We start from the raw sequence: 25,198 nt of genomic DNA, 5'->3' as shown, positions 1-25,198 counted from the left end.
GAAAAACGTGGACGAGACTTAAGGAGAGTGGAAACTGATGCAAATGCTTCACAAGCTGCACACAAAGACCTCTAAAAACATACAACAGAAAAAGAGGCAGATACCACAGCACACACTTATAAAAGATAAACGTAAATTTGAACAAAATGACATTTTCAGTCATCAAATGGGAGAAGACAGGGCAACCGACGGACTGATACGCAGGAAATGCACACGCTGCTGCCGTCTTGGGGGACGTCTTGGCAAAAGAACCAAAATCCTTCAGATATGTCTGTCTTTTGATTTCTAACACTGTTTATAAAACGTCCACGTGTTAACTTTCGTATTCACCAATAAACACCAGGCTGGTCACTGAAGTTAGAATGTGTCAAGCACCACGCAGCCATGAGCACTTGCAGAGACACACGTTTTCTAACATAAAAAGGAGACACAAAACATACCGTGGAATAAATATCCTAACAGAAGAAAGTATGTACAGAGCTATCCAACCACCCAAGCGCGTGGTGAGGAGAAGGGGCAGAAGGGGCGCTGTCGGGAGTAACTTTTACCCAAATGTGAACGGCAGCCAACGCTAACGAGTAAAATTATGGTAGTTTTCCATCCTTTTTATGATTTATATATTATTTTCAATGGCATGACTGTCATAAGCAGCAAAAATTAATCTCCACTTCTTTTCCGCAACGAGTGCTAAGAGAAAGGGCTGGTTGGCCGGGAAGCCGTGAGGCAGGAGGGTGGCCCCATGCACGTGCGCTCCAGGGCCCGTCCTCCTAGCATGTCTGTCCCTACAACGAGGAAATCCACCAAAAACAAAGACCCATTAATTCGGTGTTTTAAAATTTTATGCTTGATGACCCATCTTCTAATTATAATCTGAATTCTTTTTAAAAAAAATTTTTTAGGTTCATTTATTTTTGAGAGAAAGAGACAGCACAAGTGGGTTAGGGGCAGAGAGGGAGAGGGAGACACAGAATTCGAAGCAGGCTCCGGGCTCCGAGCTGTCAGCACAGAGCCCAACGTGGGGTTCAAACTCACGAACCATGAGATCATGACCTGAGCTGAAGCTGGATGCTTAACCTACTGAGCCGCCCAGGGCCCCTCACTATAATCTGATGTCACATAGATCAGTTAGTCCACAAGGCATTTATATCTCTCATTAAAAATTAATCAAGGACTTCTATAAGCTATGTTGCTGTAACTGGTATGAGACTTGCCTTCCCACCAAAAACATCAGGGAAATGAACAAAATATGAGAAACAGCCGTTTTCAGACATGGGACGCAATGCTTCCAGAAGCACCCCTGGGTGGCCAGCTTCCTGCATAAGTGGATTTTTCCACCCCCACAAAGTGAAGGGGAGGCAAGCCCACAAAGGTAGTCTTCTTAAATTTAGGGACAGAGACCGGAGCTCAGGGGGGCAGGGCAGTTAGCATCTGCAAAACCCCGAGAAGGAGACGAGGTGGAAAGGACCAGAGGCCCCTGCGCTGAGCTCACGAGTGCACCGCTGGTGCCACTGCTCGCCTGGCTGGGAGGAGGGAGCTCTGGCCAGGCAGAGCACACCCAGAGAGCCCTAGCCAGAACCAGCCCCAGAGATGACACAGATTGGGGAAGAGACCGAGTCTGACCAGCCAGCCACTCAGAGGCATCTGTGAACAACCAAGAATTTTCATGGATATCCCAGAAAGACCAGGCCTTTGTAGTAGGATTACACCAGCATCACAATAAAGGGGATTCGAGGCCCACCCCGGGAAAGTTTAACAAGCTTTGAAAAGATCAAGTTTATTCATAGGCTGCTAAACTAAGAAAATAAAATCAATGGTTTTGAAAAAAGAAAAAAATATGACATTTATTATATCCAGCATCCGTTACAAAATTATCAGACATGCAAAGAGGCAGGAAATTGTGACCTCTAACAAGGAGTAAAAATGAAAACTAGAAACATACCAGGAAACAACAGAGACAATGGATAAAGAATAAGTATTATATTGGGGCGCCTGGGTGGCGCAGTCGGTTAAGCGTCCGACTTCAGCCAGGTCACGATCTTGTGGTCCTTGAGTTCGAGCCCCGCGTCGGGCTCTGGGCTGATGGCTCAGAGCCTGGAGCCTGTTTCCGATTCTGTGTCTCCCTCTCTCTCTGCCCCTCCCCCGTTCATGCTCTGTCTCTCTCTGTCCCAAAAATAAATAAACGTTGAAAAAAAAAATTAAAAAAAAAAAAAAAAGAATAAGTATTATAAACTGCTGAGTGATTTAAATGAAACTATAAACACATCGGGAGAGAGGGAAAAAAAGCTACTTAATAACAAAAAGAAGAGAACCACCTGGAACTTCCAGATATTAACAATAGAATATTTGGAATAAATACTTCGCTGGACAGCCTTAAGAGAAGACTCGATACTGCAGAAGATAAGGTTAGTGAATCTGAAGACAGAGCAACAGAAACTATCAAAACCAAGCCACAGAAAAGAGCACGAGAGTGCCAGTGGACTGTGGGAATTACGAGTGGTCTCCCACACGGGTCGTTCAGGCCCCAGATAGAGGGGTTGGGCAGAAAGGCATGAAAAATAAAGAGTAAAAGTTTTTGAAATTGGGGGGGGGGGGAAAACCACAAACAACAAACCCAAAGCAAGACCAATCAGACGCATCATTCACGAATTCCTGAAAGAGCGCCCTGAGGAAGAAAAGACAAAGAGGAGACAGAAGGGTTGCAGAGTGTTTCAGAACGACGTATGCCATGAGGCAGAGCAGAGACAGCTCCGAGATGACAGCAGAGGCCAGAAAAACTGTCAAACAAAAACTTGAAAAACGTCTCCCAAAAATGAAGGTAAAATAAAAACATTTTTCAAGCAAAACTTCTCACAGTTAACCAAGCAGACTTCTCCATGACGTACTGAAAAGTTTTTTGAGTTGCAGGAAAATGACACTGAACGGTAAGTTGGACCCACACACAGGAAAGAGGGCTGTGGAACTGGTGAATGTGCAGGAAAGTGGAAAAGATGGCTTTTATTTTTTAATACCTTCTTAACATGCTTGACTACTTTAAGCAGAAATATATCCATTTTATTGTGTGGTTTGTAACACGCAGAAGTAAAACACATGACATGGTAACACAAAAGACAAGAGGAAGGAAGTGGAAGTCTACTGTGCAAGTTTCTTAAATTACAGACGAACTGGTATAACACCAGTGGAGAGAGACGCTGGTGGGTGAGGAACATGCTGGAAACCACAGAACAACCACTACAAATAGAACCAACTGTTACAGCTGATAAGTCAGTAATAGTAAGTAAACAAAAATCTAAAATAATACCTAAAGATGCAAAAAAGGAACATAGAGATGAGATAAGTAGAAAATAAACAGCAAGATAATTGCCTTTACCTCAACCATTATTATGAGGGTAAATGTACGCATTAAGCATGCAACAACTGTCAGTAAGTAAAAAAGCAATATCTACTTCTATTATGTTAATAAGAAACCCACTCCATATATAAAGAAATAGACACTATAAACATAAAAGCATGGAAAAAGATATGCCATGCAAACACCAATCAAAAGAACACTAGAATCACCATATTAACATCAGACAGAGCAGATGTCACAACACAGCATCCTATCACACATAATGAAAAAAGGTCAATTCACCAACAAGATGAAATAATTCTGAGTGTGTACCTAACAGCGATGCTCCAGAGTACATCAGACAACTGATGGAATTCAAAGGAGAAAGAGTGTATCTTAAAATTCTTGTTTCATTAATTAAGAGAACAAATGGCAGAAAGTAAGTAGAAATATACAACCTTTAAACAACAGTTTCCATCAACTTGACCCAATGAGCACTTACAGGATATCCACAGAGCAGCAGAACACAGTCTGCACCCGGAGAGAGCACGTGCCAGGTCATGGCACGAGTCCCAACTTGCACCAAAGGACTGAGATAAAACATAACGCGTTTGACGAACATAACATGGTTGAATAACAACTAAATTACAAAGGACATCAGGAAAATCCCCGACTACAAGGTAAGTAAACAATGTTTCCAAGTAAACAAAGGATGAGAAGAAATCCCAAAGGACCTAGAAAACATTTAACAAAAACATAATAAAAATATAGTATGTAAAATTTGTGTGATACAGGTTAAGTAACACTTAGGTGTGTTACAGCTAAAGGCTTATAACAGAAAACAGCAACGTAAAAATCAAGTTTACTTCCACTTTAAGAAGGTAACAAAGAATAAAAAACTGAACACAAACTAAGTGAGAATGAAGGGAATAAATATCAGAAAGAAATAAGTAATACAGAAAATAAACCAACAATAAAGATAATCAAAGACACCAAAAGCAAGTTCTTTGAAATATGACTAAAATCGATGAGCCTCTGATGAGACCGGACTGACTAGGAAGAAAAGATATAAATTACCAATACTGACGATGCAAGGGGGATCCTACAACCACTAAAAAATAGTGTAACAGAAGGGAAAAATGGGTGATGGGCATTGAGGAGGACACTTGTTGGGATGAGCACTGAGTGTTGTATGTAAGCCAACTTGACAATAAATTGTGTTTTTAAAAATAATAAAAATTAAAAAAATAAAAAATAGTAACAGATTATGAATTTTATACCATTAAATTTGGCCACTTATATGGAACAGATAATTCTTCAACAAACATAAATTTCCAATGAATAATAAATCTGATTAACTCTACTATCTACTTTAGAAATTCAATTCATAATTACCTCCCCACCAAGTAAACTTGTAGCTCAGATAGTTTCAAGGCTGAATATGTCCAATAGTAAAAACGAATGACACCAATCTTACACCAACTACTTCCAACAAATACAGGAGGCAAAAAGACTTCCCAACTCAACTTATGAGGCCAGCTCACCCCTAGGTAACAAACCAAAGGCATTACAACAAAAGCAAAACAAAATACAAATGTTTCCAGTCCATGTCAATCATCGTGTTAACAGATAACAAAGAAAAACCATATGATCATGTCAACAGACAGAAAAGCTTCTGAAAAATCCAATACCCATTCATAATAAAACGTCTCAGGACGTTCTAGGAATAGAAAGAATTTCCACAGCCCGATAAGGGGAATCTTAAAAAAGCCTACAACTACCATCACAAATGATGTTAAGAAGCTACGTGTTCCCCAAGAACGGAAAGAAGAACGGTTTCATCACTTCCGTTCAACAATGCAATTAGCGACCGCAGCCAGTGTGATACTGCGAGTAAAAGAAAGAGAAGGCCGTACATGCACACTTGCATAAAAGAGCTATAGTGTCTTCTTTGCACATGGCGTGATCAGGTAGAAAGAACATTCTAGGGGATGACACAAAAGTCACTAAAAAGGCACGCACAGACATTTCGCCAAAGAGGATACGGAGATGGAAAACGGGCACATGAAACAATGTTCCAGGTTACTAGCCGTTACGGAAATGCAAACTACAATGAGGTGTCACAGCACACTTACGGAAATGACTAAAGTAAAAAAATAAGAAAAATAAATCACCCCACCAAATATTAGCAAGGCTGTGGAGAAACCGCAGCAATCATGCACGGCCGGTGGGGGCGTTTGATGGCACAGCCACTGAAAAGCAGGCTGGCGGGTTCTGCATGCACACTTTCCCACACATCCCTGACTTGTGACTTAATGACTTCCTAGCTTCCCATTTGTGCCTGCCCCCTGTGGAGTGGGCAAAGCTCACTCCATATCCTACGGAATTTAAATAAACCATCCCAGAACACTGAGAATTAACAGACTGGAAACAAATCATCCGAGTGGTGTGCCACCTGGCACTGACTGAGAAACTGATCCAGAACAGTAGTCTCGACAATTTTCCAACACAACTTCTGACCCGGGGAATGATGGAGACCACAAGATGTACTGAGATGATACCAGAGATCTAAGAATATTTCCGTGTCTAAACAGGGAAGAATTAAAAACAGGACACACTTTGCATACATCTGGTTTCATCAATTCAATACTACACGCACATGAGTGCATATAAAATTCTGACTGGCAAACACCAACACAAAAATGGGCAGGAGAGAAGGGCCAACAACGAAATAAAGACAAATTTCTAGTGAATACGTGGTGTAAATTTCCAACTGAATTAGTATCCAAAGACGTACAAATTAAAACAATGAACTGTCCAGGGGCGCCTGGGTGGCGCAGTCGGTTGGCGTCCGACTTCAGCCAGGTCACGATCCCGCGGTCCTTGAGTTCGAGCCCCGCGTCGGGCTCTGGGCTGATGGCTCAGAGCCTGGAGCCTGTTTCCGATTCTGTGTCTCCCTCTCTCTCTGCCCCTCCCCCGTTCATGCTCTGTCTCTCTCTGTCCCAAAAATAAATAAACGTTGAAAAAAAAAAATTTAAAAAATAAAAAAAATTAAAAAAAAAAACAATGAACTGTCCAAATTTTCTCTAAGAAACTGAGATTTTTTTCTTCACTATTTAAGTGTTTGGAAGCACGGTCACCAGTAATTACACTCTCGTTACAGGAATATGGGCACGGCTCTTCTGAGATGACCTATGACCTATGACCTACTAGAGCAGAAGCCTAGGCACTCCTTCACCCACACCCCTCTTCTACCTTTCACAATTTCCCTGACAAAGGAAGACTTGCTACTTACACGCCTCGTCTTCACGTTCATATATTTAAAAAATACACATACTGGGGGCTGCCTACTTGGCCCACCCATGACAGAGGTGCACGATGTTAGCTGATGAAATGAGAGGGATCCTTCTCCAAGTCAGCAGTCAGGAAACCAAGATGTGGAGTGCCAACCTGGCAACCCGCACCCTCTCCTGTGTCACCCTTGGGGTAAGAATGGTTGTGTGTGTGTGTTTGTGTTAAAGGACTGCCAAAAAAAGAGAGAGAGAGAGAGAGAGAGAGAGAGAGAGAGGGAAAGTCAGGAGGAGAGGTTAAGTATGACAGACATATTATATGACCTGCATTATTACGTGACAATGAATGGACAGAACAAATAAGCAAATGCCCATTCGTGACAACAGGTTTTGGAAGACACAGATAAAACATATAAAAGAATGAATTTCAACCTAGGGAGCACCAAACATACAGGCAACCGAAAATACCTAAAGAACCAAATACTTCCAAGTTTTACACACGCCACACACATTTAGTTCCCAAAAGGTCCAGTGTGCACAGGATGGGGAAGGTCAGTAACCGGAAACCGCATGCAGTACCAGCAGCTATTCCTATCCAGACCCGACCAATCTAAGGAAAGTGACCAAATCTATACCACCCAATCCCCTTCCGTTGACCGACGACTGCCTGAGTCAAAGGTCTTTCTTGGACCATCGCAAGTTTTCTTTAGTCTACGCCGGTTATGAGAAAATCATGTCAGAAGAACGAAGCTCCTCTCATTCAGGTATATGCTACATCTCACACGAGCACCAAGCGGCCTCAACTGTGGTTTTGTTACAAAAAGATGTGTGCAGGCTTAGGAGAGCCTCAGCACTCGTGAGACCTGGCTGAAAATGCTGAAATCCAGAGGCACGGTTTCCTCCAATCCTAGCCCTGCCTACTCCCGGGAACAGAGGGGCACTGGGCGGAGACCATGCGAGGTGCTGAGGGTGCGCTCCTCCTCCTCTCTGGGCCAAGGGACACCGCGACACGCCCCTTCCTCCCGAGGGAAGAAGCTTCTCCGCCATCACATGAACGGCGGTGCAACACGAACCGGGCTCCACAAGGAGGCGAACTTCATCTGGGCTCTGAGGTCTGCCAAAACTATGGCAACCAGACCACCAGGGAGCCAGTTAGCAATAATGGACTCACTTAACCCGCCAGAAGTTCTCAATCTTAACGATTACCCAACTGAGAGGGTTTAGAAGGAAAAGACCAAAAGGAAAGGGAAAGTGAGAGAAAAAAGGAGAGAAAGGCGAGCAGGGCATGTGCTAAGACACCACAGAAATAATTTTGGCGTAATTTTCAACAATCCTTCGTTAGTAATAATAAAATTATTTTGAAAAACTGTCAGGGCATTCAGTAAGCTAGCTGGTACACAGAAACTGTTGACTGCCCGGCAGCGAGCACGACACGTGAATGGCACCGGAAGCGCAAGGACACTCACCCCCAAGGCTGGCAGCCTCTGCGTGCAGCTCACCGCCACCTTCAGCTTCCAGTCAGTTTCACCATCGAGCTGGTCAGTGCGAATAAAACACGAACCTTGGAATGAAAGAAGAAAGTTCCGGAGTTACAGGTACTTTAAGAGCACAATTCTCCAGCACAGCGGGATACAGAAATGATGCCTCTAGAGATTCACGGAAACAAAACTCCTTACAAGGCTTCATTTATTTGATTCACAAACGAGTGTGCAGAGAAGATCCAGGTCATTAACTGATCACTTACCTCCTACGTGCTGTTCTTGCCTATTAAGGCTTAGTATCAATTAGTGCTTTATTTTAGAAAACCTGCATTGACCATTCCCATCCTCAATTCATGTTCTGATAACAGAATATGCAAATACACAAAAATATCCCAAGAACGTGCGCCATAATGTTGCTAATAAATTATCTGATGTGCCACCATAAAACAGGTTCAGTAATAAAAGCACAGCTAAAATGTCAAAACCCAGGTAAGGTCTATCGTCATACGACCCTCTCAAATTTTGACATGAGAAAATATTAAATTACAAAATTCGATTTACTCTTGACCACTCTCACACCATTTCTCAGAACCTATCCTAAGATAGATAAACAAAAAATGACCGATGTGCCAGATGACCCTGTAACGTTATTTATGGTAACGAAAGGCTGGGAATCGGTGGATCAAAGGAGCACGAGCAGCAGGAAAACCCAGGGCCCAGGTGGCAGACATGGAGGGAAGGGACAAAGGAAAGGGAGGGAGAGAGAGAACGAGAAAGACCTCCATTTTTACTGGTAACGATCCCTTGGGTGCACATCGCCAGGTGAAGAAAGCGGGATGCAGATGCTGGGTGTGGAACAGCGCCTTCCCCTGACAAGCCAGGTGGGGCAGGGAGGGGACGTGCAGGTGGGGACGTGGGGATGACGTCTGCCACACCCGAGTGCCCCCCATTTTACACTGCTCGCTCTGAAGCCATATGTGTTTTACATAATTAAAAAAGCAAATTACACCAAACTTCTAAAAAGCAATCCCTAAAAACAAGCACATAAAACGATACATTAGCAGTTTCATTACCAGATGAATTCCAGTGACTTAAGGTTTTTCAAAAGCCCACTTACAAAATACACTGGTTGTAGAAACCCACACCAGCATGCGTGTACCTTGGTGACTCACGACAAGGACCCGGTAGGCAACTGCAACCTCCCGAGAAGACCCTGCACGTGCCCCGTCCCACACAGCCCTCCCTCCTTGTAACACTACCGTCACTCGCACTTCTTGCTTTGATTGAGAGTCTACCCCCCAAATCCCCCTCAAGACACTACAGCCAAGCCTTGTCCATTCTGGGCACGTCTTCCAAGTCACATCTCATCTACAGGTCCTCCCTGCTCTCCCTCTAAATTGTCTACTGAAAGGCCCCGTTTGCATCTCACTGACCGAACACTCATGATCCAGGCCAACCATCTCCCCTCCACCTGGGGGTCCCGTAACCCCAGCTCCTGCACCCGGAGCCCAGCTCACACTCCAGGGACCATCAGAACTGTTGCCCAACTTCCAGCCAGAGGCACCGTGTCCAGGCTCCGCTCTGCTTTGGTGCCAACAGGCCCTTTGTGCTCAACGCCCATACCCACGCCTGCACTACAGGTCGAAGAAAACAGAAGTCTTTCCTTCCTTCTCAGAATAAAGAGCTAGAATAAAATGTAGAAAGAGAGGCATCCGCTCTTTGGATTCGGTCTTGTCACCTGGTGACACAGTTCCTGTGAGAAAGTATTGATTCCTTGGTGCAATTTATCCGCATCTCAAGACAATGAGTTGGCTGCCTGCCATCTTCACGAGACGACCGGTTAGGCACACGTGTGTGCGTGTGTGCGTGCGTGTGTGTGCCGGGTGACCTCCAATGCCGTTCTGCTCATTACAGAGTCTCAGGCTGATCCATTGTTGGAGCAGGGGAGACATCTGATTTTCAGAATTACCACATTATGAAGATCAAAATGTCCAGTGTTCAACAAAAATCCCAAGGCACACAAAGTAACAGCAGAGTATGGCCAATTTAAAGGGGGGGGGGGGCTGCCAAACAACAGATACTATCCCCGAAGAAGACCCGACGTCAGATCTACTAGACAAGGACTAGTCTAAAAGATGCTCAAAGTCAAGAAAATAATTATGAACAAGATGGAATCAATAAAAAGAGAGAAAACATAAAGAGAAAAAGGAAAAAAAAATTCAACAGCTGAAAATTCAACACATATAATAATGTCAGTGAAAAATTCCCTGGGTAGAGTCCAAGGCAGACTTGAACAGGCAAAAGAAAGAATCGGTGAACCTGAAGACAGGGCAATAGAAATGGCCCAAAATGAGGGACAGAAAGAAAATGAGCTGAAAAACCATGAACAGAGACTGAGAGACCTGTGGGACCCACCACTCAGCCCAGCATACACACAGTGGGAGTCCCAGAAGAAGAAGAGAGAAAGGGGCCAAGAGACTATCTGGAGAAATAATTACTGAAAACATCTCATATGTAATACAAGACACAGATGTGAACACCTATGAAGCCCAAAGAAAGCCAAGTAAGATGAACTCAGACCCACTCTGAGTCTGAGACAAGTTCTAACCAAACTTCCAAAAGACCAAGAATCTTGAAAGCAGCAAGAGAGAAGAGACTCATCACACCCAAGGGGCCCTCAGTAAGCTTATCTGCAGATTTTTCACCAGAAACTTTGGGTTTGAGAGAAAGTGCACCAACACATTCAAAACGCTGCACGAAGACAGACCCGTCACGTATGACTCCTATATCCAGCAAGACTGTGCCGCAAAGCGAGAGGGAGATCAAGACGTTCCCAGACAGACAACCGCTGTGGGAGGTGGGGACCACCGACCTTTTCTGCAAGGGCTGCTTGTTCCCGGGAGTAGGGCAGACGCAAGGACAGGACAGGAGACAGTCACTAGAGGCCGTGCGAGAACGAAGGTCTCGGGGCAGGCCAGCCCACGGCAGGTTATAACACGAGGAGTATGGCCACAACAGTCTGTAACTGCACTTGGTTTTCTACATGATTTCAGAGATTCATAAATCTGAAGAAAAGCAATCATTCCTCTAAAAGTTGAAATTATGTAACTTTGGCTTATAATTCCACATCTTGTTTTGTACATACTTTGAAACACTATGAATGCACTCAAAATAATTTTTAGTTTATGTTTTTGGACACACAATGAATAAAGATGTAATTCTGTGACATCCACAAAGGGGTGGGGATGGAGTTGTGAGCGAGCAGATTCTTGTACGTTATCGAACTTAAGTTGGTACAAACTGAAATTCCACAATTGTATCTTCAGGATGCTGAATGTCATCCCCGTGGTAACCGTAGCGAAAAAAGTTCTAGAATGGAAACAACAGGCAGTGAGAAAGCAATTTAAACACTTCACTACAAAACATTCACCAAAACAGAAAATAATACAGAAAGTGAGGGATCAAAAAAGAGCTCTAAGGCACATGGGAAACCAACTGCAGTGAAAAAGTCCTTCTCCATCATTATGTTAAGATGTAAGTGGGTGAAACTCTCCAAAAAGAGAGACGGGCAGAACAAGTGAAAACGCACAATCCAACCACATGCGGTCTGGAGGACACTCCCTTGAGCTCCAAAGACACACAGAGGTTGAAAGAGGAAGGATGGTGAGAGATGTTCCGTGGGAAAGAGTATGGCAATTTGTCACAAGATTAAACACAGAATTAGCAAATGAGGCAGCAGCTCCACTCCTGGGGATAAACCCTTAAGAACTGAAAGCAGGGTCTCCAGAAGAGAAGCGTACACCGTGTTTTACATGGTCACAGCATTACTCACAGGAGCCAAAACACGAGAAAAACCCAAGCGTCCACTGATGGAGGCGTGGATACGGAAAATGTGCTCTGTACATACAGTGTAAGACATCGAGCCTTAAGGAAGGAAATTGTGCAATACAATGCAACATGGACGAGCCTTGAGGACATTATGCTAGATGAAACCAGCCACACACAAAAAGACACATACTGCAGGATTGCACTCAATAAGGTTCTTAGAGGAGTCAAATCATAAAGACAGAAAGCAGAATGCCGTATGAGAGGAGGGGAGAACGAGGAGTTATTTTTTAATGGATACAGAGTTCCTGCCCTACAAGGTGAAAGGTTACAGGGGCAGAGGACTGGTGTAGTTGCACAACAATGTGAATGTATTTAACATCATGAAAGCTTGCACTTACAAATGGTTAAGACGGAGTGACGCTGTGATTTATGAGAAATATATATCTGGCCTTAGTCCACAACTTTTCACTCTCTGCTCCTAAATATCCTACCTGTTGAGAGTGATAAAGGTGTCTTTTGTTAATGAAGGAGACTTCTGGACCCCACTCAAGGGCGGGGCTGTTGCCAGGACGACCAACCATGTGATCAGAGGGTTGGCCCTTCCGGCCCCACCCCCGACCTCTGTGGAGAGGGGAGGGGCTGGAGGCTGAATCAGCCAATGGCCAAAGATCTAATCAACTGTGGCTACACAAAGAAGCCTCGGTAAAAATGCCAAAGGACCGGGTTCAGAAGCTTCTGGAGATTGGGAAGAGTGCTGTGCGGGGAGGGATGGAAGCCCCACAGCCTTTCCCCAGACCTGTCCCTATGATCTCTTCCTCTGGCGGTTGATTCTTAGCCTTTGTCACCTCCTTGAGCCACCAGGTGAGCGGCAGTGTTCCCCTGAGTTCTGTGAGCCGCGGCCGCAAATTGCCAGTTGGTCGGAAGCACGAGTAACAAACAGCCTGGGACTTCCGACCGGTGTCCGAAGTCGGGGTGGGGGCATCTTAAAGGACTGAGCCCTTACTGCGCAGGATCTGATGCTGCCTCCGGGTGGACAGTGTCAGAATCCGCAGGCACCCTGCAGGTGTCCCGAGAGCTGCCTGAGCTTGTGTGTGTGGGACCCTCCCTACCCCAACTTTGGAACCGGGTCCAAGAACTCTAAAAGAGATAATAGATTTTATGTTATGTGTATTTTAACACAATAACAAAAAAGATACATTTAAAAATTAAAAGCATTCACCAGCCTTGTAAAAAGAAGGCTTACTGTAAAACAACAATAATCAAGGTGGTGGGGTGTGGTGAGAGAGTGCACACAGGTCAATGGAGCAGAACAGAGCCCAGAATTAAGCCCCATAAACACAGGTTCAAGAAAGGAGCAAACACCGTGTCATCGGGAAATGGCCCTGGGAAAACCAACCAACGCCCCCCCACCTCCCGCCGAAAAACTGAATCTAGACGCAGACCTTACATCCCTCAGGAAAATCAACTCCAAATGGGACCTAAATGTAAAATACAAAACTGTAAAAGTCCTGTAAGACAATATAGGAGAAAACCTAGGTGACCCCAGGTGTGGTGAGGGCTTTTTAGATACCGCACCAAAGAAACGATCCAAGAGAGAAATATGTGATTAGCCAGACTTTGGTAAAATTTAAAACTTCTGTTCTGCAAGACATTATCAAGAGAATTAGAAAACAAGCCACAGACTGGGAGGGCGAACATTTGCAAAATATACATCTGATACAGGATCGTTATTCAACATATACAAAGAACTCTTCAAACTCAACAGTAAGGAAACAACCTGATTAAAAAACGGGCTGAAGCCCTCAACAAAGAAGGTATACAGACGACAAGTAAGCACGTGAAAGTCTCCACGTCATCCCATGTCATCAGGGATACAAGTCACAAGCACAGGGAGACAGCAACCCACCCCTATTAGAACGGCCCATGCCCGGGGCACTGACCAGGCCGAGCGCTGACGGGCTGCGGAGCCCCAGGAGCTCGCGCTCACTGCTGGTGCGAACGCAACATCGTGCAGCCACCGCAGAAGACAGCTTGCTGGCTGCTCGCAAAGCTAACCACAACCTGACTGTATAATCCAGCAGGACTGCTTGGCATTTACCCAAAGGAGGTGTGAACGTAAGTCAACACAAAAACCTGCACGTGCGTCTCCTACCAGCTGCTTCCGTAACTGCCAAAACCCGGAAGCAACTAGAGCGTCCTTCAGGAAGCACACGAATAAACTGTGGTCCATCCAGACAACGAAGAGTTAGTCAGCACTAAAAAGAAATGAGCCATCAGGCCATGAAAGACACAGGAAATTTTCACGCACGTCACTCGATGAAAGAAAATCTGATACGGCGTTCTGGAAAAGGCAAAACGAAGGAGACCACAGAACGATCAGTGGTTGCTGAGGGATGAACGGACGGAGCACGAAGGATTTTTACATACAGCATCACTAAGGAAAATACTCTGTACGATGCCATAACAACACATGTCTTTATCCGTTTGTGCAAGCCGACAGAACACGAACCACCAAGAGTGGAGCCTCACGTAAACCCGGGGCTTCGGCTGGTGCAGGTGCATCTATGGTAACCAGTGCGCCACTCTGCTGGGGTGTGCTGACGACAGGGAGAAGCCATACCTGTGTGAAGGCAGGGCGCACACGGAAAATCTCTGTCCCTCCCTCGTTTGTAAACTAAAACCGCTCTAAGACAATAAGGTCTAGGGGCGCCTGGGTGGCTCAGTGGGTTCAGCATCCAACTCTTGATCTCAGCTCAAGTCTGGACCTCAAGGTTGTGAGTTCAAACCCCTCACCGGGCCCCATGCTGGGCATGAAGCCTACTTTAAAAAAAAAAGTCTGAAAATATATTTTAAAATGCATTCAGATTAGTACAGAATATATCAACCAACACCTTGTACAGTTGATCCTTACGCTTATACAAGGATTGTTTGAAAATAAGTACAGTACAATATAGTACTAGAAGTGCATTTTCTTTTCCTTATAATTTTCTTTTTACTTCCAGAAATTTTTTTTAATGTTTGTTTGTTTTTGAGAGAGAGGGAGAGGCAGAGCACGAGTTGGGAGGGGAAGAGAGACAGAGAGGGAGCCACAGAATCCCAAGCAGGCTCCGGGCTCCGAGCTGTCGGCACAGAGCCTGACGTGAGGCTCGAACCCATGAACCGCAAGATCGTGACCTGAGCCAAAGTCAGATGCTTAACCGACTGAGCCACCCAGGCGCCCCTCCTTATGATTTTCTTAATAACGTTTTTCCTCCAGCCTGCTTTACTTTAAGAACACAGTATACAATACATGCAAAATGTGTGCACTTTATGTTATTGGTAAGGGTTCCCGCCAACAGCGGGCTATTGGTAGTTAAGTGTGGGGGAGTCCAAAGTTATACATGGGTTTTCAACTGCACAGGGGCGAGGCGGGGTAGGTGGTAGAAAGTGGCCCTGACCCTACAGTGGCCCTGACTGTACAAACATTCGATCTTTGCAGTAAAGAAACCCTGCGAGTAACCAGAACAGCAAGTAACCAGAACTGCAGAAGCCACGTTGAAGTTTACATCTGAGCACCTACAGAGGGAGACTCCTTCCGGTTATACCTTCCTCATACGGAGGTTCAGGGCCCCGTTCCCCTGACTCTCAGGGCTGCCCGCACCCACAGACTTCACCGACAGCACTACGGACGGATGCAGCCCGGCACCCGCGTGCTCTGGTGAGCGGCTGGCTGCATGCACGCTGCCTCCAGAGCTCGCTGTGGCGGGTGCTGGCCAGGGCACTTCCTCTCCACCTCAGCAGCCAACTTCATCAATAACCCACCTCACCGCCTTTCCCCTTTTATCCAGGAGAGACCACGGCAAAACAGAAACGTTAAATAAAAGGTTTCCACAGTTTCTTGAACTACTTTACTAGTATGGATGGCATAACTTTAAGCGTCCCGAAGCTGCTTAGACTCAGACGGCAGAACCAGATGACAACAGCTGAGTTTTCTGACATCTAACAGACCCGTTAAAGATCACTTATCCGTAAAGCAGCTCAAATGACATGGCTATTTAACAGTTAAGTTGTTAAAATAATTTAAAATGGTTAAAATACACTATAGATGCTTATAATTAAAACAAAAATAAAACTGAATAGTGATGGGAGGTTGTGAATAACGTTATGTTAAGAAGAACAGATTAACTGATAAAATGCAAATAAAGACCTGATGATGATTTTACAGGAAACGTCTGGAACTATTCACTAAGAACTGCTGATAGGATGACAAAGCAGCGCCACCAACTTGTACCGTAAGTCACAGGTACCGCTGTGCTTTTCCTCAACACAGGTTTCCACGCGATGCTGCCCCTACAGGTGTATTCAGTACTCCCTGAACAGAAAGCTACTGACCTTAGCAGGTTTACAGACGAGGAATTAGAGAAGCAAAGAAGCCAAATCAGAAGGAATAAAAGAAGTTCTGGGAGACACACAAGGTCCAGGTGGATAAGGAAGCCAGACTCAAAGTCCTTAACACAAAACCCACACTTCATCATCTGGAGCAACCCAACGTCCTATTCTAGAAATCAGATGGAAGGGCTTCTGCGAAAGTCACCGAGGGAGAGGGATCCGGCGGGCATGCCAAGTGGCTACGATATACAGTTACCGGAAAGAAGACCTGTCACAACATGCTTCACGCACCCAGAACAGTTAGCTTAACAAAGCAGGTATACTCACTTGCGGAATGTAACGGTCTTTTCTGCCATGACTGGGGTCCTCCTGAACCTCGGGGGGCCAAAGGACCGCAATAAAAGAGACCACTGCGGGGTGGGGAGAAGGAGGGATACAGACTGGGATAAAGTGCCAGGGAGACGAACCTGGGGACATAGGATTTAATACAAGTACACTACAGGGTGTCTGGGTGGCTCAGTCGGTTAAGCGTCCCACCCTTGGTTTCAGCTCGGGTCATGATCTTGTGGTTTGTGAGATCTGACATCGACCCCCTTGTCAGGCTCTGTGCTGACAGCATGGAGCCTGCTTGGGATTCTCTCTCTCTCTCCCCCCCCTCCCTCTCTACCCCCCCCCCACTCCTCCTCTGCTGTCTCTCAAAACAAATAAACTTAAAAAAAATTTTTTTTTAATGTTTTTATTTATTTTCGAGACAGAGAGAGACAGAAAATGAGCAGGGGAGGGGCAGAGAGAGGGGAAGAGACAGAATCTGAAGCGGGCTCCAGGCTCTGAGCTGTCAGCACAGAGCCCGATGAGGGGCTCGAACTCATGGAGTGTGAGATCATGACCTGAGCTGAAGTCGGATGCTCAACCGACTGAGCGACCCAGGCGCCCCACAAAATAAATAAACTCTAAAAAAAAATGTAACGCAAGTACACTTCTTTAGGGCCTGGCTCATTTAGAAAACACCTTCTACAGATGGTTATGGGGAGGCACTAACAGAATACTCCAAATTAAGGAAGAAGGAAATATGGCGTCCACTCTCCTGATTAGAAACTGTTCCGCACCCGCCCCTCAAAAAATATATGGAGGCATGTATGCATAACACCAAGTCACTTACTTCTTTCTTCTCGAAAAAGGAGGTCACTAATATTACTGACCGTCTACGAAGTGCCTGATATGTGAGCTCCCATCAGACAGGAGGCAGGTAACGTGCCGCTGCCGCAAGCCTTGAGTTGCAGCGCCCCGAGGTCAGCATGGGAAGGGCACAATGCCACCACGAGGTCATCCGACTCTAACCCTGTGTCGTACTAGCACATAAAATTCACCACGGCTGATCAGTCAGCAGTCTGAACGGTGTTATGCAAACATCAAACGTTTTACTTGGGTGGTGGTGGTTGGTTAGGCACGTTGTGTATTTTTAGTGACTTGGCTGACCTAATTCTGTGAAGTCCACTTCCCCTGTAGCAGGGACACTCCCGATGTCCCTGACCAGATTTTTAGTCCTGGCTTTCTAAGGGCTACTCCTGGCCCCACATAAACTTCCTGTTGGCTCAAAGGTGGTATCCGAATTCACGTGGTCGGATTTTTACCCTTTACCACTGGATGCATGTGGCTGGGAGGCCACTCCCCCAGTTCAGAAGTTCGTTTGTGATTCTGCCCCATGTTCAGTCAGGGACAGACCAGCAGCTTGAGGTTCTCTCCGTCCACTCTTGGGGCCACAGCCATGGGTTTGGCATACGGACGTTCTTCTAGACTAATGGGGAGGCGTGGGATTGTGCTTCTAAGCTTGGCTTCGCAGGAGCCACACCAGAGTGAGCAGCACACCCGGAAGACTGTGCTTAGGGCCCCTGAACCAGGCAAGGCTCTGACTGCTGATGGGTGTGCGTCCTGCAGAAGCTTTTCCAGAATGCCCCACTCTGACCACGCCCGAGCAGAGCAGCCCAGCACACGCAAGCAGTGACGAGTGCGACCCCGTGGGACTCTTCCTGGCTCTTTCCCTGGTTCCGGCGGTGAAATTTCTCGCTGGGCTCTGTGTCCCTTGGTGGTGTATATCAGGGACCCTCCCTCTGAAAACTGGCCACCAAGCTCTCCACTGTTGTCAACACGACCCTTCGGCACGAACTCCCAGAAGGTCTGTTCCTAATCAGCACCACAGGGAAAGCTGCAGAGATCTCTCGCCCCAGGCATGGGAAATGCCAATGGGACAGCAGCTTGTACGTGGGTGCTGGGGTTGGAGGGGTTGTGCTACCTTCTCCAGGCACGTTACTTTCTGCCCCACAAGCTAGCCGGTGGGGGTAATAGCTGGGGCCCTGTTACTCCCAGCTCGTCAAAAGCGAGCAGAGCTCTTGCCTCAGAGTGGGAGCTGGCCAGCAGAGGGAGGGCCCGTCCATGGGGCCAGGGGAAGTGAGCCATTAGTGGAGCCCCCTCGCAGGGCGGTGCCCTGGCCTTAGGCTGGCGGTGGCGGGGAGACGAAGCCAGTCCCCGGATTCCAGGCTGCGCTGGCGTGGAGTAGAAGCCGCTTCCCCATGGAGCCAGATTCCACAGAATCAATCTGTTCTTCCTGACAAAGGTCTCTGAGGAACGGGAGAACGACTGCTCTCGAAAGACACATATCTGAACACTGAGATTATCTCAGGCATTCTCTTCGGTGAAAAATAAAAGTCTCTAGTCCTTTCGACCAGGGGTGACTCTGCCCCCTGAGGATACCTGGGAACTTCTGGAGACGCTGCTTGTTTTCAGAACCGGGCGGGGAAGGGGGATGCCACTGGCACAGTGACCTGAGGCAGGAATGGGCTCAGCAGCCTGTATGAAGACAGATGTGGCCCCAGACGGCGGCAGCGCCCCAGCAGGCTCCCGATCCCGGGCCGCGCTCACCTCAGCCGGAAGAGCAGGCCTTGGGCTGAGCGCCAGCTCTGCGTCTCACTCACCAACGCTCCCCGTGCGGCGACCCCATCTCACGAAGGCTTTCTCCTGCACGGTGGGAGAAGTCACATGTTCCTTACAGCCGTCTCGTAAAACGTAGGGGCAAGTCTAGGAAAGCCTGTCGGTGAGTGGCAGACGGCAGAACTCCGGATTTAGCTAACTACGCCTCAAGTTTGGGGTACTGGTTAAGGCAGAAAGATAAGAGTGTGTCTTCACAGAGCTCGGTCCAGGACGTCTCCCGCGGGACGTGCGCCAGCCCCACTGCCCCGCGGGCCCCCAGAGGAGATGCGCTCTGCCACCACGAGCACCTCCCTGCCCTCTCACTGCTCTCCTCCGCCAGCCGGGGCACTCCCGACGAGTCCGTTCGGTGTCTGCGGTGTGCCCCACGGAAACCCTTCAGCAGTGACGCCTGCAGTCCTTTTAGCTACTCTCCGCCACGGGCATCAGTGCTGCCCACGGGACCAGAGGGGGTCCCCAGAGGCGGAGTCACTCTCCCGAGGCCCGGTAAGACTGACAGCTGCGAGACGCTCTGTCCCATCGTATCAAGTGAGGACTCCTGGAAGAGACCTTTGTCTGATCGCGTGCACTTTACATAAACAAATTGTCACGCGTTACCTGTCACACGACCTACCACAAGGAGAGTATTCTGTACGAACTGATTTCAACTAAAACGAGCACAAGGAAATCTGCAGTGGGTCTTATTTTACAGTTAGACAGTTTTCCAAAACTTAAATGTACGTGCGATTATACACGTGCGGGTGCATGCGTGTGTCCTGCTATAAATTCAGCTGCGCAGGGACCGGACTCTAGGTTCCGTCTGACACGTGCCGTGAGACGTCCGTGCCGACAGCCCTGCTCTAGGTGTGACTTCTAACATATAAAATAGTAAGAAGGGAAACTCACTAGTGTCTTAAAGTTCAAATATTCTGTGGTTCTAAAATAGCGAGACCAACACCTAGATCTCTATGAACTTATTAAACACCGGAAGAAACAGAGCTGCCTTTCTTTAGAGAAAAAGGGATATGCTTCATATTAAATAATTATATCCTGCTTTAAAAATTTAGAGACAATAGACATCTTACTAACCTTCGAGTACAGTTAACATTACTAACCTTGCGGTAACGGGGAGGATTTAAAAAGAGAGACCGAAGTGTAGCAAAATCAGAAGTACGGCCAACTTGACGTGTCTCACACGAACTCTATCTAATCACGTTTAACAGCAAGGAGCAGCTACGATGGATGCCAGTGAACGCTCGGCAAAAATGAATTATTAAATTGGCCTGCTCATATCCTGTTACAGACTTCTTATGAATACTTGATTTTATTTTGTATTAATTGACAAGAGCTGACAGGAAAGGACAGGTTTAATGACAATCAAATGAAGATCAACTGGGCCATGTGTCACACAGGAGAGCTGCATCGAGTAGTGATAAAGTAACTGCTGGGACACGAGGAGACAGAGCACAGGAGTGTGTCATAGACCGTGATAAGTTATCCTGTAATATTAGTACATTGCCTGCAACAGCTCGCGAATCCAATAGCTCTCAGAGACGGGTACAGTATATGCCCAACAAAAGAAAAATAGATATTGACTCTGCATATGTAATACCAGATCGTTTGCCATTAAACTTAATTTCTAAATCATTTATGGGACTTAATGACTCCGCATGAAATTTTTAAGCCAGTGGGAAGATGAATAGCACCAAGAGAGAATGTGGACGAGCACAGTGTCATTTACCTACCCCTGGCCCACTAACAGGTGACAGCTGAGCTATTGAAATATGTCCCAAACACTTAAACTATAATGTCATCACTTAGGAGACAAGTGAAAAAGATATTGGCATTTATAAGAGATTGATGAAAATTAGTTCCAAAGCATTAATTTCTCTTAATACCACTAAAAGAATTGTGTGCATTCAGGAGATATTTGATCTGAATTAAGAAAGTGATGAAGCAATTGACTAATTGGGACTTAAGCCATCAGTCCCCAGATCCATCAACAGCTTCATCTACATTCTAAACAATCAAGCCGGCAGCCCAGGGACCGTCCAGTGTTAGTCCCTGGTCACTACACCACAGACAGGCCCCCTGAGCTGTGCTGACAAACACAAGCTTTACCTGGCCAAGCCCGGACACACCATGGAGACCGAAGACTTGTCCACGGGCTAGGGCTGGAAGGTTTTTATTATAACAGACAACCTACTATCAGATTCTTCTGAACTGACACTGCAAAGTAATAAAATAGTATCAATGGCGTCAGTAGATACACAAAAAATTCTGAATAGGTGTACTTTCAAAAATGAGATGATTACAAAAACTTAAATTACTTAAAGTCATAGAAACAGAGCTTCCCAAGAAATTCTAAGAATTCCTGAGAATTCTTGATTTAAAGCAATATTACGACACACATTTTATCCAGCTGGGAAGCTCCTGGGTCCATTTTACAAAAAGAAGAAAAACAGCAAGAAATAACAACCTGACATTTTAATATCTGCATTATCTATAGTTAGCAATGGTTTTAACAATTTGTGTGATAGGAAAAATAATAAAACTAAGGAATATAACAGAACCGTATGCTTAAACAGACTACAGTAAGGTCCTAACTCAGATTCATTAATAACCTTCCAGGAATATGTGAAACAATAAAGAATTTAGCATAATGCATATTAATCGTGTCCATTTTTCTGGGGAACAAGTTGATTAATTCCTAAGATTCTCAAAGACATCCAGGACCTCCACAATATGAAGTACCATTACACCACAGTGGGCAATTGTCCCTACAACACGAAATGCAACGGAAAAGCAGAGGCAAAGAAAATGTTTTTAAAACATCATCAATCCTGGGGCGCCCGGGTGGTTCAGTCGGCGTCCGACTTCAGCTCAGGTCACGATCTCACGGTTCATGGGTTCGCGCCCCACGTCAGGCTCTGTGCTGACGGCTCGGAGCCTGGAACCTGCTTCGGATTCTGGGTCTCCCTCTCTTTCTAGCCCTCCCCTGCTCATGCTCTCTCTCTTTCAAAAACGAATAAACGTTAAAAAAAAAAATTAAAACATCATCAATCTAGATACAATGTTCTTCATCCAAAGCTAATAAAGAGTATCTCATTTTGCCAAATGCTCTAATATTCTACCTATGTTCTGCTGCCTAAACAATGATACAGTGAAAACATCATTCAGAGGCTGAAGCACTTCTAAAAATGCTGTTAGTCATGTGATCATCAACAAGGCCCTCAGATTCCTCCTCTGAAAAATGAACGTTTCTCATTATCTTCTAGCTTCAAAGTGCTGGCTTTTCCTCACCTTTTATCTCCCAACACAAACAGTATAATCTATTTCTCTTAAGTTATTTATCTAAACACCATTTCCATATTTAGGACAGTATTCTTTTGTTTTGTTTTATTTATTTTGAGAGAGAGACCGCAAGAGCGCGTGGAGCAGAGAGAGAGGGAGACACAGAACCCCAAGCAGGCTCCACACTGTCAGCACAGAGCCCAGAGGCAGGGCTTGATCCCACGACCATGAGATCACGACCTGAACCGAAACCAAGAGTCGGACCCCGACCCAACTGAGCCACCCAGGAGCCCCTAGGTTAACATTTTTACTCTCATATACTATTGCCACCACAAACATTCAAAGGGTAATTAGTATAAAAGCATCTCTCAGGGTCGCCTGGGTGGCTCAGTCGGTTAAGCGTCCAACTTCGGCTCAGGTCACGATCTTGCAGTTTGTGGGTTCGAACCCCGGGTCGGGCTCTGTGCTGACAGCTCAAACATCTCTCAGACTTGAATAAACGTTAAAAGAAAAAATTGAAGAAAAAAAAAAGCATCTCTCAGGCACAAATGTTTCTGCTATTCATTATATTAAATACATTTAGAAACAAAGACAAACCATAAGTAAGTAGATGATGTAAACAGGGATGGCAGTGTAAGAATGTCCGAAAATCCATTTCTCCATAACTACAATGAGAACATCAGTAAAAACTGTCAAAGGCAACCCTTTCAGAACTCTGGGGAATGATCAAAGACTTGCGACAGTCCCAGGTGCATCTGTTTCAGAAACACGGCTAAACTGAGCCGAGAGTCAGCTGGGGAGTGTCGTGATTTCTCCCCTTTCCAAACCCTCCCCCCTCCACCCCACGGCTCCACGGTAGCTGAGAAAACGGCCAGCCCCTGACGGGGGGCCAATCACAGCTGGGGCCCTTCGAACCCACGCCCTGCGAACTGTCATCACCTGACAAGCAGGGCTCGCCTGGATGTGACCCGACCCGGAGCCCATTCACTGACGACAGCACTTTCCCTGGGCTGCGGGTCAAAACCCGTCAGCGGCAGGTGTCTGACGTCACGGCTCCCTCGGGTGGTGACAAAACTGGTAAACACTAAGCTAACCAGAAAATTGAAAGAAAACTGGGAAAATCAGATGACCTGAAGGAGGCTCTGAAAATTCCCATCACATTCCTGGGAGTCTAGAAGCCAGCGGCCCGTGCGGAGCTGCACACGTGCCCAGGAAACCCTGAAAGGCCGTAACCTCACGCCCGGTGACACGATCAAGAAGCAGAGGCATGGGCAGAGCCGTCACCCGCCTGCCCCGGCTGCAGGAGTTAAGGGGACACAGGCTACCGTTAAAAGGTAAACCTTGCAGCTGGGGCACTCAAACAGCTCGCTCTCTCCGAGTCACTTGGTCAGGGGAGGGGAGGGGGCTCAATCCCGCAGGCCTCCGTGAACCCCGGCTGGCGGCTTCAACACGCAGCTCCCGAGACGACCCCGGCCACGGCGACGGAGCCGGCACCGGGAAGACAAGGGTCCAAGGCTACAAAGGAGGTTGAGGCCAGGCCTGGAAGCAGCACACGTGGCTGCCAGCCGTCCTCCTTCGGCCAGACATCAGGGCACAGCCCCATCGGACTGGGCAGGAAAGGGGCCTGGCTGTATTTCTGCGAAGACAGGGAAACGGACCGAAGAGCCGCTCCCCGGTCCGCTGGCGGGAAGAACCAGACCGCAGGAAGGAACACACAATAAGGTAAACGTATCAAGTGTACGTGCTAAGAAGCAGCAGCCGCACTCTGGCGTCAACGGCAGCCTCGCGTTACAACGTAAATAACCGTAACTACAGTGGGTGAGAAAACATTTTCTTTCTCAGGACTTAAAATGTCCCTTTAAAAAAATGCTGTTTACATATGAAGAAAACCCTAAGCTAACAACTCTAGCACCTGGCTGGCTCAGCGTGCGACCCTTGATCTCAGGGTCGTTGAGTTCAAGCCCCACGCTGGCTGCAGAAATTACTTAATAAACTTAAAAGAAAGTTGTTGGGGCATGGCTCAGTGGGTGGAGCATGCCAACTCCATCTCGGGAATGTAAGTTCGAGCCCCCCGTTTGATATAGAGATTACTTAGAAAGAAAAGGAAAAAAAAAAAGAAAAAGAACAACTAAATTAACAACTCTAAAATTTAACTTTGTCCTTTCTATGTTTCACACTACAAATAATACATATGCTGAGCTTCCTAGAAAAATACTGTTCATTTATTCAACAAAGTCAGAAATGTGAGACAGAAGGAACTTGGGCATTACTTGAGAGGCCTCCCATCGTTTTAGATGCGATGAAACGGTGTGTGGCCACGTGGCTGGCGCGCGTGATTCAGAACTGGCCAGAGCAGACCAGGCTTCAGGTCTCCTGATTCCCAGCATATAGGTTTCCCCCTCGACCGCATGAGGCTGCCATCTCCTTAGCCCTTTTCCACCTGCTTCTGACTGGGGAAAGCTCAGTCACAGAAATAATCATTTACCCTGTGAAGCGCCTTCAACTAAGCTTCAGACCTAAGCGACGGTCTGCTTCCTCTCAGGATCCCCCCACACATCTTCTAACCATATTATCTATATAATCACAGTACTACTGGCAAGGTATGTCCATCCACACGACTGCTTAGAAGGGAACAAAACAGTCTTGCT

The 25,198-nt window shown here is 46.3% G+C and overlaps 1 protein-coding gene and 2 long non-coding RNA genes across 17 annotated transcripts in view; 1 reads left to right on the top strand and 2 right to left on the bottom strand.

The window, feature by feature from the left end:
- ATP9B (ATPase phospholipid transporting 9B) overlaps positions 1-25,198 on the bottom strand; it is a 250,770-nt gene that overhangs the window by 150,074 nt on the left and 75,498 nt on the right. For 10 of the 15 annotated variants that reach the window (XM_086683265.1, XM_086683275.1, XM_086683276.1 and 7 more), the window contains 2 exons: positions 16,623-16,705; positions 8,085-8,179 (listed from right to left, as the gene is read on the bottom strand). In XM_086683265.1, the coding sequence (XP_086539391.1) occupies positions 8,085-8,179; positions 16,623-16,705 (178 nt within the window). Of the gene's footprint in view, positions 1-8,084; positions 8,180-16,622; positions 16,706-21,377; positions 22,652-25,198 lie in introns of those variants that run through there. The other 5 variants (XM_086683267.1, XM_086683271.1, XM_086683273.1 and 2 more) reach the window with 2 other exon arrangements.
- On the top strand, positions 12,437-16,956 carry LOC147575717 (uncharacterized). The gene is made up of 3 exons (XR_015242682.1): positions 12,437-12,788; positions 15,406-15,967; positions 16,132-16,956. It is a non-coding gene; the product is annotated as an uncharacterized LOC147575717 (long non-coding RNA).
- Positions 21,426-25,185, bottom strand: LOC147575716 (uncharacterized). Its single transcript, XR_015242681.1, has 2 exons — positions 23,148-25,185; positions 21,426-21,485 (listed from the first exon to the last, which is right to left on the bottom strand). It is a non-coding gene; the product is annotated as an uncharacterized LOC147575716 (long non-coding RNA).

The sequence above is a fragment of the Puma concolor genome, chromosome D3, assembly GCF_028749965.1.
Source record: "Puma concolor isolate L17-30 chromosome D3, mPumCon1.1.hap2, whole genome shotgun sequence".
Lineage (NCBI taxonomy): Eukaryota > Metazoa > Chordata > Mammalia > Carnivora > Felidae > Puma > Puma concolor.
Note: the sequence above shows the minus strand (reverse complement) of the source record. Positions and strands in the feature narration are given on the sequence as shown.